Below are 12,821 nucleotides of genomic sequence, written 5' to 3' on the forward strand. Positions count from 1 at the left end.
GAGAATGAGAGACATTAGTGATGGCCATGAATTATTGAAGGACCATCAAATGTTAACTAAGGCAACCTGCGCAAATTAGTGAACTCATTCATACAAGTCCATTTACAAATAAGTAGCAGGATCAGAGACCAAATTGCTTATGAAGAGGTGCAGAAGCTGTTTTCTAAATTTTAGTTCATTGAAATGGGCATATTCTTAGTTGAGTCCCTTTTAAATTGCCATCTTTAATCCCTTAAAGCATGGAAAATAGTTAATTTTGGATTATAGGTTTGAAAATAATAAATACAGTAATAATTTGTATACAGCTTGCACTGTGGATTAACATAATAACATGCACTATCAAACCAAAAAACAAGATAAAAGCCACAATACTTATATTCTAACATTGGCAATGCAATTGAGCTAAGAACTTGTACAAAATATATCAGGATGTTTAAAACATAATTAAATTCATAGGTATCATCATATATGGAAGACAAAAGTTTGGTCAGTCCATCCATCTGGCAATCTATAACTGATACAAATGATATTATCATCCACAAACAAATCTACCATTTATTTCCTTACCCCCAAAACCCAGAAAGAAAGAAAAAAAAAAAAAAAAAAAAAGGTAAACACTGAGTGATATTGTTCCATTTATATTATCCTTGCCTTCTCAAATGCCTTGCATAATAAACCAGAACTTGTTCTTCCAAACTGCAAAAATGCAATGTTAATCCTTCCCATGGTAAACTAATTCCAATCAAGTTATTATTTCACCCTAATTTAGCACTTTATTTCTCTCAAATTTTGGTCTAACAAAAAGTAAAAAAACATAAAACCAATGACCATTGGTATCTACCTCTAATAAATTATGTTGGTTAGTTAATTTTTCCTCCCCTACAATATTTCCTTGTCAATCTTGGCTACCAACATGTGCATGCATAAGTCATATGATGTATGATTTCTTTTCGTTCATATTTGACTACTTTTCTCTATGTTTGATCTTTTGCAACAGGGTGCAGCGACTAAAAAGTCGTCAGATTGAAGTTCAATTTTTTTGTTATAGATTTAGCGGACTTACAGTTGCTGCACCGTGTTCAAAGTTTCAACCATCATTTTCAATCTTCAAAGTAATGAGAAGTTGGACGATAGAGATCGTAAGGTTCCCATAGATGATCAACGGTACAAGGATTCCTCGAATCCAACCTTAACCAAGGTTTACCCTTCCCACTCCAATGAAGCAAACTAACAGGCCCAGGATGAAGACTCCTACATTTACCTTCAATATTATCCCCTCCTAAACCATGTTGATTCCACCTATGATCCACACCCTTTATCTCCCCAGCCAAAACAAGAAGAAAAGGAGGCAAAGAACCCAAATGATAAATCCTCCTATGCTTCTGCACCCTCATCCACTCTTCTACCTTTTGTGTATACCTTCCTTCCCTCCATTTTTCAACATCCACAACCATAACACCTGTGTTGAAATAACAAGGATTTCGGCCATGAAATGCGCGTGGAAGTTCTGGGTCCGACCAAAACATATCGGTGAAATACCTTGTGAAATTCGCATGACAATATTCTGGTGCAGCCACTACCTTGCCACCCAATTCAACTTCCCAAAGCTTTGCAATGTCATCAACAACAACAAGATCAGAGTCAAGGTACAAGACTCGCTTAACATGACCCGGTATAATATCAGAAATATATATTCTTGCGTAGTTTAGAGGCTGATCCAAGGCTTGACGAATGGATTTGGAGATTTTTCCACGTACCCTACTTGATTCAAATCGATATATCTTGAACTTGAGGTATGGAAATGTGGATTTGATGGCGTAATAGACCTCAGGTTCAAACGTTGCCCAAAGAAAATGGAAATCCACATTTTCAGGACATGTTGAGTGTTGTAAGATGGAGAGAATGGCTCCCATTGTACCTCTTAGATAGTTTGAGTCAAGTGTCATGGCAATGTGTATTCTTTCTTGGTTGCATGCATCACCGTTGCGAAAGGAAGGGGCTTCTCTAAAGGTGATGGGCTTTAGGATTATGTTGACGGGCATGTCGCCGGTGGTGGCGCTGACATGGCAAAGGTTGAGGAGGAGAAGGAGAAAGGGAAAAAGAGACAGGAGGAGGAAGGGGAGTTTGGCATGTTGCCATGTCGGGTTCCAAAACTCCATCCTTCCTGCCCCCTAATGTTGAAAAAATGAGGGTAAAGTCAAGGAGGAGGCATTCTTAATTTTTGTGAGGCTAGGTTGAGAACGAAGATAAAAAAAAGAAGGTTGGGAATGATTGAGGGAAATGGGAGGATGGAGGATGGAGGTTGGTGGGATTAATTGTAGGGAAGAGAATGATTAAGACTTGAGGCTTCCTATATTGGAGACATGAATATTCAAATTGAATCTTTCTCTTTATGGTAATAAAATTACACAATTTGCAAGAAAAAAAATGTATATGAAATGATGTTTTTTTTTTTGAAGGAGTATATATAAAAGAAAAATAATGTTATCAAATTACTTTTAAATGGTAAAAATTACAATTGATACTATATGAAAACTTTTGACTATTTTTTTTTTTGAAATGGTTTATATTTTTGTTTTTAGAAAAAGGAGATCGCCTGTAGTATAACTATTTTTTCGGATAAATAGTCAATTTTGTCTTTTATAATGTGCAACGAATAACCGCAATAATTTTTTTTTTGTCAAGTAGTCAAGTGGCTAGAGCTCACACAATTTAATTGTGGAGAAGTGAAGTGTCCGGGGTTCGAACCCCGGCCCCTGCATAAAATATGCAATATCCCTACCAACTGAGCTAAGTTCACGGGGATAACCACAATAATCTTTTAATATATCAAAATTTTAAAATAGTTGATGGTTATGCATTATATTAATTAAAATAGTATCTTGCGTTAAAAATACTCCGTTAAGCATTTACTTATATCATCAAAATATTCCGTTAAAATACTCTCTTAAAATGCTCTTTTAATATATTTACTTATTATCATATCGGTTCTTATAAACATTTACTTATATCATCAAAATATGTCAAAAGTTATTTTGATTAACAAAATGCATGAAAGACTTGTAAAATTTTAACATACACAATGAAGAATTATCGCGTATTCACATAGTCATATTCATTATTATTTGCCCATAATTTTGTTGACAGGTAGTTAGTAGTTTCAAAATAGAAAGGAGAACAATGATCTAAGATTTGTTGTACTTTCAAAATTTAGTTGTAGATTATCGACTATACGTACGTGAAAATCATCATTGCGGGACCCTCATAATCTTCATCCTCATCCTTTTCAACAAACACTCTCTTCATCATTTATTTTTATTTCAATTTCTTATTCCAATCTCTTCTCTTCTTTCCACCATTTCTCAATGAATTTCTTCAAAACAGTTTTCTCCGACGACCCGGACCCATCAGGATCCGAAACAAACACCGCTTCCTCCAGCGACTCGCCAAACGTGCCGTTCAATCCCACCGGCACGTGGAAGAACATCGGCAACCTAATCAAAACCTTCGGCGAAAAATCCGAATCCGTCATCGAAATATACCGTCGCGATCTTCATGAATTCGGCACAGGTTTGAAGAAGGAGATAGAAGTCGCACACGACTCTCTCGAAACCGTTGGACACGTCATTGACCAATTCGGAAACACCGTGATTAAAGGAACGGCTCAGATCATATCTCAAAGCAAAGACGCAATCCTTGAATCAGAATCTGATTCGAAGAAGAAGAGGATTAAGAAACAGAGTGGTTTGAATTCGAAGCTGTATAGTAGATTTGATGCTCAAATTCGTGCAATTCAAGGTGATTCTGATACTTATACAGAAGAACCTTTTGATTTGGAGCGGTATAATAAGTGGAAGTTGGAGTTTTCGTTGGAAGGGAAAAAGGATGAAATGGAAAAGTTGTTAAGAGAGAATGATGAAATGGAGAGTGTATTTAGAAGGTTGGTTCCTAATGTTGTTGATAGGGAAACTTTTTGGTTGAGATATTATTATAAGGTTTATAAGGTTAAGAAAGCTGAGGATGTGAGGGCGAAGCTCGTGAAACGAATGTCGAGGGAAGAGGATGAGGACTTGAGTTGGGATGTTGAAGATGAGGAGTATGAAGATGATGGCTTTGATGATAAGAGATTGAGTAATGTGGAAGAGGTGGATGATTTTGGAGGGGAAGAGTCTAAGAGTGAAAAGAACAATAGTTTATGGCAAAACAAGATGATGGAGGAATCAAAAGTTGATGAGCATTTGGATGTTGTTCAAGAGAAGGCCGATGGAAGCCAAGTGGATAAAGCGAAGGATTCTGTGGCTGTTTCTGATAAGAAAGTGACAATGGAGAAGAATGTCGGGGATGGAAAGTCTTCAGAGGTAAGTCAGAACTCGGAGCAGGAGGGGAAAAAAGAGCTTGAGTGGGATGAGATTGAGGATCTTAGTAGCAATGAGGAAAAGAAGGCAATGAGATTGGGGAGTGGTAGCCCAAGCAAAATTGATTTGCGGAAGCGGTTGAGTTCTGCAGCAGAAGAAGAAGAAGATTTGAGTTGGGATATTGAAGATGATGATGATGAGCCTGCCAAGGCTTGAGATTTATTATACATCTACATGTAAGTGTGCTTTTGGCAACAGAAATTTAACATTCCATTATTTAATTTTCTTTTTATATATATATTTGTATAGATTTCTTAGAAGTAGTTATCTCATTGTTCAACATCTTGAATGATGTCAAGTAATTGTATGAAAAAACAATTGTCTTTATAGACATCTCTCTTCTCTTTAATTTTTTGTCAAATGTTTTTGATACACTAGGTATTTCAACTTCCAATTTGTTTCTTTAACTTGTCGACTTATGAATCATATCCTTTTATGGGTGGCCAATTACATGTTAATCATATGAGAATCAGAGATTTGTGCTTTAGCTATCTATTCCATTTGCAACCTAATTTGTTTATAACTTTTTATTGAAGTGTTTACTTTAATACATGAAGCTAAGCTTCTTATTGCATCAAATAATACAACTAAAAAAAAACTTATAGCATTAATATGCAAGTAGATGTCCAGTTTTTTGTAGAGTGCGACATTTATCCCAGAAATATGTACTTCATTGCAAACAAAATAAACAGAAAATGGATATTTTAATTGCGATTGAGACTGACACAGCAGGTGACTATCGAGATTAGAAATGACAACTTATGCTCTCAAGTTTATATAATAATACACCCACTTGGGTCCTTGGAGTGTTCTCAAGTCTCAAGTTCGATTTTCCTTGGTGCCAATTCCGGTGAGCTAGTTTGGCTTCTTCAAAAGAAAGTTTATAAAATAATAATAATCATAATATTCCATCAAACTGATCCTCACACATAACCACATGTAAATGATGTAACCACAAGTTTATAAAATGAAAATATCAATAACCAATCCATTCATACAAAACTCTACCCTTGATATTAATTCACATTTGCCAAACTAGGAAACTAACCTCTCCAGATCGTATAAGCTGAACGGAACCCAAAATAAACTATTTGTCACTCGAGTCTATGTTATCTAAAAGCAACTACAAGGAAAAATATGAAATGGATGAAAGGAACTGTTCGCGCAACACCTGGGCACGTTTGTACAACAAAATAGATTACCGCAGAGCACATAACTGAGTTGTGAAAGCCCCTTTACTTGATTCAGATTCCTTTAAACCCAAGGCTGCTCTGAGTCTGAAATCATACCTCAACAGTAATTGTGGGTTCAGTAGTAGAGTCTTCCTTGTGTGACTCAACAGGGGAAGGTAATGCCATAACCCGTCCTTTATGGGCACGTGGTGGAAGATACCTTGGCTGTTTTTTTGGTTGCCCCTTCCAAGGCAAGAAAACTCCAGTCCCGCCACAAGGAAGGTTACTGGGATTCATTGTCATAGGGTGCATAGGAGTTAGCATGACCACTGGAGCACCAAATAACCCCCATTTGGGCATCATGTCCATAGCCTCATAGCAACTTAGTGCTCCATTTGGCAAAGCAAGTGGACTGGGAGTGCTGGGTTGCCAAAGAGTCATTGCAGACGTTGTCGTTGGAGGACTTGTTGATCGGCCTTGATAGTTGTCTCCTCTCACTCTAAAGAAGGTGATGCTAACCCTCTTGTTAGTGGATGGACACATCACATGGCTTGCCATGTCAGCACTGTTTCCTTTCATCACTAAAAGAGACCTGCAAGGTATTCCATTAACTAATCATGTTCTGTAAGATACCCATTTTTGCTGAACAAAAGAAGGAACAAAAATTGAAAATAATTTAAACTATATTTACTAAAACAACAATGATGCCATAGAGTTAAATGCTTCAAATGGAAAACTGTCACTACTGTAATAAGATATGTTAACTAAGGCAATCCTATCACTACTTATTGACACAAGCTTCTAAAATGGGTTGAAATCACTTATCATAAACCTAAGACTTTCAACATTGAGGAACTTAAAGCTTACTGAAAAGGGAGAGCTTGACCACTTTAAAAACATTATGTGAGCGTGACTTAAATGAAAAAAAGATACTTATAGGAAAATTAAGCTTTCCAATATCAGAGTGGAGAATTCTAATATGACCTTGTGCAACTGCTGATTCTGAAAACTTGAAACTAGGTGTCATTTCTGCTATTGAGCAACTGATGTTTACTAGACAAAAACAATTTTTTTTTTTTTGTCTCCCTAGTGTCTACAATTCACAATTTTAGATTATTCACTTGCATGATGTCGAGTAAATGATGAAGATATTCTGATTTGTATCAAGCAATGTTACTAGTATCTTTAAAATAAAATGGAAGATGAGTGTTAAAATGAGTGGAAGTTCTTTGATACATACCCTTGCTTCAAAGAGAGCATGAGTGGACCTTTGTAATTCCCATCATTTTCACTCATAAGAATACGCCCAAAAGCCATTGTAGATTCTGAGAGCAGAAGGGTAGATAGAGGTTCATCCACATGTGGTGGTTTGAAGAATGGCTGAGAAAACTCCCCCTGCAAATTACAAAATTGTATAGGCATTACTAGACAATTACTTCATTGCACAAAACAATTATCACAGAAACTTTCTGGGTTTCAACTAATCAAGAAGCGTGAACAATTTACCTCATCAAAGAAGTTGATGATGCAACCATTTGGCCTTTTATCATCCCAAATTATTTGCCACTGAATTAGATGATCAATGACACCTTCGAGAAGTGGTGGAATTGGCTCAATATTGCCTGTAAACAGAAACAGACAAATAACAGAATTTTATGCTATTCTCATAATTTAAAGTCATTGTTTGCGATGTATGTGATTGGAAAACCAGATTATAGTTTTGTTAAGGTGAAGGAAAACTGTCAAATCTTCAGTTTAATGATTTCTTCTTACTTTTGGTATTGTCTTTTATCTGCCCAAATAGGGGAACACCTAACTGAATCATCTCTCTCTTGTTCCCCTTCACCTGTTTGTTATATAGTATAAAAGTTTCACCTGCATTTTATTCAAAAAGATTTTGTTAGTATGTTAATGGCTGTAGACAATATATAGGACATTATTAGATTTTGTAATCATTATCTGGAAATAGTCTTGTTATCGGTAACAAAATCATCAAATACAAGCTCTCTAACTCTCAATCCAATATTAAGGATAACACAGTGTTTTGACATTGCATGTAGTACTAAATTGTTGATTTATAAAATAAATTGAAAGAAGTTTTTTTCTTTGTATAAGTTCCTGATCCCTACATTAAAACCTGCAAAATTCACCTGGAAGTTCCCCATTCTGGCCAGCAGCATGGATCTCTTTCACAAAATCAGTCAGCTTGCAGAGTTGTGATTCAGAAAAAACGTCCTCATACAACCTCAATCCTTTCACAGCATTCACCTGCTAATTGCAATAACCCATCAATGAACAATATCCAACTGTGTCTTCATTACAAAAAAAAAAAACTACTGAATTCAGCTCTATAAATCCTATCTTTATTGAAAACATCACATTTGAGTTTACAAACAAAAGAACTTGCCGGATGCCCTTTCACGAATGCCTTTGCTGTGAAATTTTTTATACACTTTAACTGCAAATGACGTCCTTCACATTCTTCATGATTTGAACATATACTATTGTTCATAAAACTATGTTGCACTTCCTGAGATCCTGCACACCAGACCAAAGACAATCGATGCAAATTTCATTATTCAATCAAAGAGGGTGATCGATTGACTTATCAGATCACAATAAAACGCAACACATTTTCATCCAATGCATTGTCGTAATTACCATGATGTTAAATTGAAATTTCACCATTTTAACACATGTTTTTGCAGTGTGATTGTGAAAAAAAATATTGCCGTCTTGCAAAAACCAGTTTGATTTACCAATACCAAATGTCCCCACTCCACAGTCCAGTTAAGACAGTGACAAATTGAGCAGGCCATTGCAACAAACAAAAAGTAACATGGTAGCAACAATACATGTCCCCCAGTAGGTGAATCCATCCAGCTACTAAAAACATTTCTCTGTTCTTTCTTTAATTTTAAAATCATGAAACTACATTTTTTAGTGTAGCGAAATTGGGTTCTCTAATTTCCTAACCATTTTATTCATTGGATCCTTCACCCATTAAAGCAGGAGCAAAACATGGTTGACCCTGTTGAATTAAAATTGAGCAGGGTGTTGGTTTCATAGGGAATAGCATCAAATTTGTCAAAACCCCCAACTACCCACTTACCCAGATTTGAACCGGCACGTGATGGGATCCCATTAGAGGGAATCACGTGACGTCAACTACAATAGCAGCAAGCAATCAGACTCTGTTGTTTACGCCGCCGGTGTAATAAAATCAATGCACACATCTCTAGATGTTTTCTACTACATCAACGTTGTATTATTCGACCCTGGTCCTGCCTCCAACTAACCGTACCATAATACCAAATCTAACCAACAAAAATACTGTACAAATGTGCATTTGAAATGAATTATCAACCATGTTTTCTGCGTGCAATATTTTTTGTATGAAAGCAAACACCTTTTGTGATGTTTTTGTGATGCCTAACTACTCATATTTTGGAAATTACAAAGAGTCTTGGAAATGAAATTAATCAAAAACGTTGAACGACTTCTGCGGTCTACCATTGCGCAACAGATTTTGACTTCAAAGTTCATAGCAAAAATTTAGACAATTATTTCTTGTGCCAAAAATCTGTTGTTCAATGTCCTCGTGAAACTGTATGATTCTTTTAGATTTTTATTTTTAATGAACTCATCTAGAAGCTATCAAGCACGGACATAGACACCAGACACGATACGACACACCGATATCCTAAGTGACAGACATAACATGTATCCGACACCAGAACACATCTAATCCAATCCGATGAGTGTTCTGCTTCATAGTAGCATACCAAAAAAAGGTTAATGTTTAATCTTTGGTCATGTTAACGTGTCCCTTGAATACATAACTAGCTCAAGAGTGTTAACACTTTTAAACAAATATTCATTTTCCAAGCTCATTAAAAAATTCATAAAGTATGTGCTTGTGCCAAACCCAAGCTATAACTCCATTAAAAAAATAAAAATAAAAATCAACTTTCCTGAAGAAAAAAGAAATTTACAAATCAGTATCACAAATTAAAAATATCAAAACCAAAAGTGAAGCTTGAATCAATCAAGATGCTACTTAAAAGTTAAAACAAATAAATAAGAGAAGATCGTTATATGATTCATTACCTGAATCAGTGATCTCACTGACCGGCGAATCATCTTCCACCGTCACCTCCGCCGGATCATCAACGCCGCCATTTCCGACACTTTCCACCACTTCCTCATCGATCTTCTTCGTTCCTTCAACCGATTCAGTTTTCTTCTCAACAACCTTACGAAGCTCGAGAGTCACATCAGCAATGGAATGATACTTCTGCATCTGAATAACAGGGATCCAGTTGAGCCGCCGCCGGTGAACGGCCGCAAAAGCTGAATCGTAATCGTTGGAGGATGGAGCAATCTGCGCAAGGTGACCACAGAGAGCGTCGATGATCGCGTTGGCGGCGGCGAACTCGCCGTGAAACCAAGCAAGCATTGCATCTTTTGCGTAGGTATCAGAAACGACAAACGGCGGCGTGGGTTGAAACGGTGCCGTTTTGGGTTGATCCTTCTTCCGTGATTCATGGATAGCCGCCATAGCTTCACAAAAAGAAAACGAGAGAGAAGAAAGTGAGATTTTTTTGTTTTTTTGGTGATGAATGAATGGGGTTTTAGTGTGTTTTTGGTTAAACCTTTGAGAAATGAGTCACATGCATTGTAATAGATGGAGAAAGGGTTTAAGGAATTAAGGAAAGAGCGTTTGGAGTGAATGCCGTATTGTTGAGTTCTTTTCTTCTTTTAAATTCTAACGTGGCACCCTTGCCACCTCATTTCTCTTGGCTGCTCAAATCTCAATTATTAATTGTTGTTCAAGAAATCTCAATTATTATTAATTAGTTGTCAAATTATGATTTTTTCTAAAGAAATTTCTTTATTCCAACGTTTTTATCATGAGATTGATTACTCGTACTTTTTTTTTATTAGTTAAGATTCATACAAATTTTATCAAAATTCAGAGAATGTGTTAGAAATGTTAAGTTGTTAGCATTATTCTTATGGACATTGTTGGATGTCTCATTTCAATGTATTGGATTCTACACTTTAGGTAAAGTTTAATTGAGTCAAAAAATGATAATATTTAAATATTGAAATGAAGAACAATGCTAAATTTCACGACAATTTCACACAAAGTGAGTTATAAATTTCAATGAACCAATTAAATCATCTCTTCGCTAGAAAACACGTTGAGTGTACCATTAATATTGTGCCACATAATTAGTATTGCATCCTTGATGTTTGCGTGAGTCAGATCTCCGTAAGAAATGTCATTTTCGCAAAATTAATAGGAAAATATATCTATATTAGAAAAATAGATTTGTGTGATTTATTTATCTCATTATATGAATTAAGAGATTAATATTTACCAAACAAATAAATAAATAGGTAAATATAATAATATAAGTTAAATTTACCTAAAAAAAATAATATAAGTTAAATAAAAAAACATATGTTTGTGGGAATACTTTTTTTTATTAGCCTTCTAGAAATCTAGAACAGCTACAAATATTTTAATTACGACGAATTAATATATAAAAATGGGTTACCAATGGATAAATTATTGAACTTTTTAATGTTATACGAATAATATTGCACAAAAACAAACTCAACGGTATCATGCTCATTTAATGTTCAACAAAAATAACCACTTAAAAATTTTACTCTTTGAGTTAATTAAACATAAAAATTTCAATTGTTCTAGGAGTATTATACAAAAAAAACTAATTCAATGTTATACTCATTTTACGATGAATACTTTTGATTAATATTTTTGTTTTTGCAATGAGTAAATGGTTTTTTTTTAAGGAATGAATGGGGTTTTAGTTTTTTGGTTAAACTCATTTAATATTATACGAACAATTGAACTTTCATGTTTAACTGAAGATTAAAATATTTTATAATAATGTTTTGACAAAAACAAATTCAACTCATTTCATTAGTTAAAAGTTTATTTATGATAATAGAGTAAAGAGCAAAAATATGGTAATTAACGCAAAAAATTATCATCCTAATAAGTGTGTATGTAACAATATTCCTTTGTCGCTAACAAATTTCACAACTATGCTTACACTTAAATCAAATATAACATGATATATTCTTCGGTCACATTTATAATCAAAAAACAACTTTTTAGATTTATTGAATAACTAATGTATCTGGTCATAATTACAGGTCAGATACATTAATTATTAAATGTACCTAACAATTTGTTTTTTGCTTATAAACGTAACCGAAGGAAGTAGGTTCTTAAGTTTTTTGAATTATCTTTCATCATCTCATTTCATGAGACTCCGGATGATTTTAAAGTGTGTTTTATTACCTCCTTAAGTTTTGTGAATCATTTATGAAAATGAGTTTTGAAAACACTAGAAATGTCATATAGTATTTTCAAAACTCATTTTCAACCTATTTTAAATATACACACATATATGGATGTTTGTAAAAAGTGGTTCGACTTATAATTTATATGTTGGAGGGACAACACTTATGCGACATTGTGGTGCCAATGACATATGACATTTGCCGACCAGAATGCGACAAATGGTTTTCTTCTTTCTCTTTCATAAGAACTGTTTGCTTTTTGTTTTTTTTTTTAGTAAATGGTGACACATGGCATATTTTGGTTGACCAATGTCACATGACATTGACAATACAATGTCACACAAATGTTATCCCTCTTGAAGAGTCAATGCAAATTTAAAGATGACACTTTTTTAGTTTTTCTAAATCTATTTTAGTAGTTGTGCTTTTCAAAAAATTATTTAATGTCATTAGAGTCTAAATCATTAAACTAAACTAACTCATGCATATCTTATGCATTGTCCCTATCAACTGAGTTAAATTTACGAAAATTATTGCTACATAAACTGAATATAAAGAATTTACCAAAACCCTTCAAAATCCCTTTAAAATCGTCCTCCAAAGAATCCATTTTGAAGGAGGGGGGCTTCGGGTAAAATTCATTTTAGAAAAGTTTGGGGTCTCAAAAAGTATCAAGTAAGGATGAGGAAAAAAAAAGAACTCAACATTAAGACAAACCTAACAAAGAATCCATTTTAGACACGTAACAAACAATAATAAATATGCAAACCATAGATCATTACAATTGTTAAGAGCTTCTAAAGATATACGTGGACGTCGCATTGGATTTGTGAGGGTTGATACTTGATAGAGATATGAGAACGAGAGAAAAAGAAAAAAAAAACAGAGAAGG

The 12,821-nt window shown here is 34.6% G+C and overlaps 2 protein-coding genes and 1 pseudogene across 3 annotated transcripts; 1 reads left to right on the forward strand and 2 right to left on the reverse strand.

Moving 5' to 3' along the window:
- Positions 1-618: 618 nt before the first annotated feature.
- On the reverse strand, positions 619-2,159 carry LOC146910009 (putative galacturonosyltransferase-like 4 pseudogene; annotated as a pseudogene). The gene is made up of 2 exons (XR_015020646.1): positions 1,064-2,159; positions 619-696 (listed from the first exon to the last, which is right to left on the reverse strand). The product of XR_015020646.1 is annotated as a putative galacturonosyltransferase-like 4 pseudogene (transcript).
- A 1,158-nt stretch (positions 2,160-3,317) lies between these two features.
- LOC146910010 (uncharacterized) lies at positions 3,318-4,764 on the forward strand. Its single transcript, XM_085730792.1, has one exon. The coding sequence runs from the start codon at positions 3,366-3,368 to the stop codon at positions 4,569-4,571; it is 1,206 nt and encodes a 401-aa protein (XP_085586918.1). The 5' UTR covers positions 3,318-3,365; the 3' UTR covers positions 4,572-4,764.
- A 595-nt stretch (positions 4,765-5,359) lies between these two features.
- LOC146910011 (RNA demethylase ALKBH10B-like) lies at positions 5,360-10,321 on the reverse strand. The gene is made up of 7 exons (XM_085730791.1): positions 9,698-10,321; positions 7,995-8,125; positions 7,738-7,855; positions 7,361-7,462; positions 7,094-7,209; positions 6,828-6,982; positions 5,360-6,179 (listed from the first exon to the last, which is right to left on the reverse strand). Exons 1-7 carry the CDS (start codon positions 10,146-10,148, stop codon positions 5,699-5,701), a joined length of 1,554 nt encoding a protein of 517 aa, XP_085586917.1. The 5' UTR covers positions 10,149-10,321; the 3' UTR covers positions 5,360-5,698.
- Positions 10,322-12,821: the final 2,500 nt, after the last annotated feature.

This window comes from Medicago sativa, chromosome 7 (assembly GCF_051527215.1).
Source record: "Medicago sativa cultivar Bolivia chromosome 7, Bolivia_mono, whole genome shotgun sequence".
NCBI classification, from domain to species: domain Eukaryota; kingdom Viridiplantae; phylum Streptophyta; class Magnoliopsida; order Fabales; family Fabaceae; genus Medicago; species Medicago sativa.

Coding starts and splice junctions, on each gene's coding strand:
- LOC146910010 (XM_085730792.1), top strand. CDS start 3,366: ATGAATTTCTTCAAAACAGTTTTCTCCGACGACCCGGACCCATCAGGA.
- LOC146910011 (XM_085730791.1), bottom strand. CDS start 10,148: ATGGCGGCTATCCATGAATCACGGAAGAAGGATCAACCCAAAACGGCA. Junction 8,126..9,697: donor CAGTGAGATCACTGATTCAG/GTAATGAATCAT, acceptor TCTGGTGTGCAG/GATCTCAGGAAGTGCAACAT. Junction 7,463..7,737: donor CCAGAATGGGGAACTTCCAG/GTGAATTTTGCA, acceptor AATAAAATGCAG/GTGAAACTTTTATACTATAT.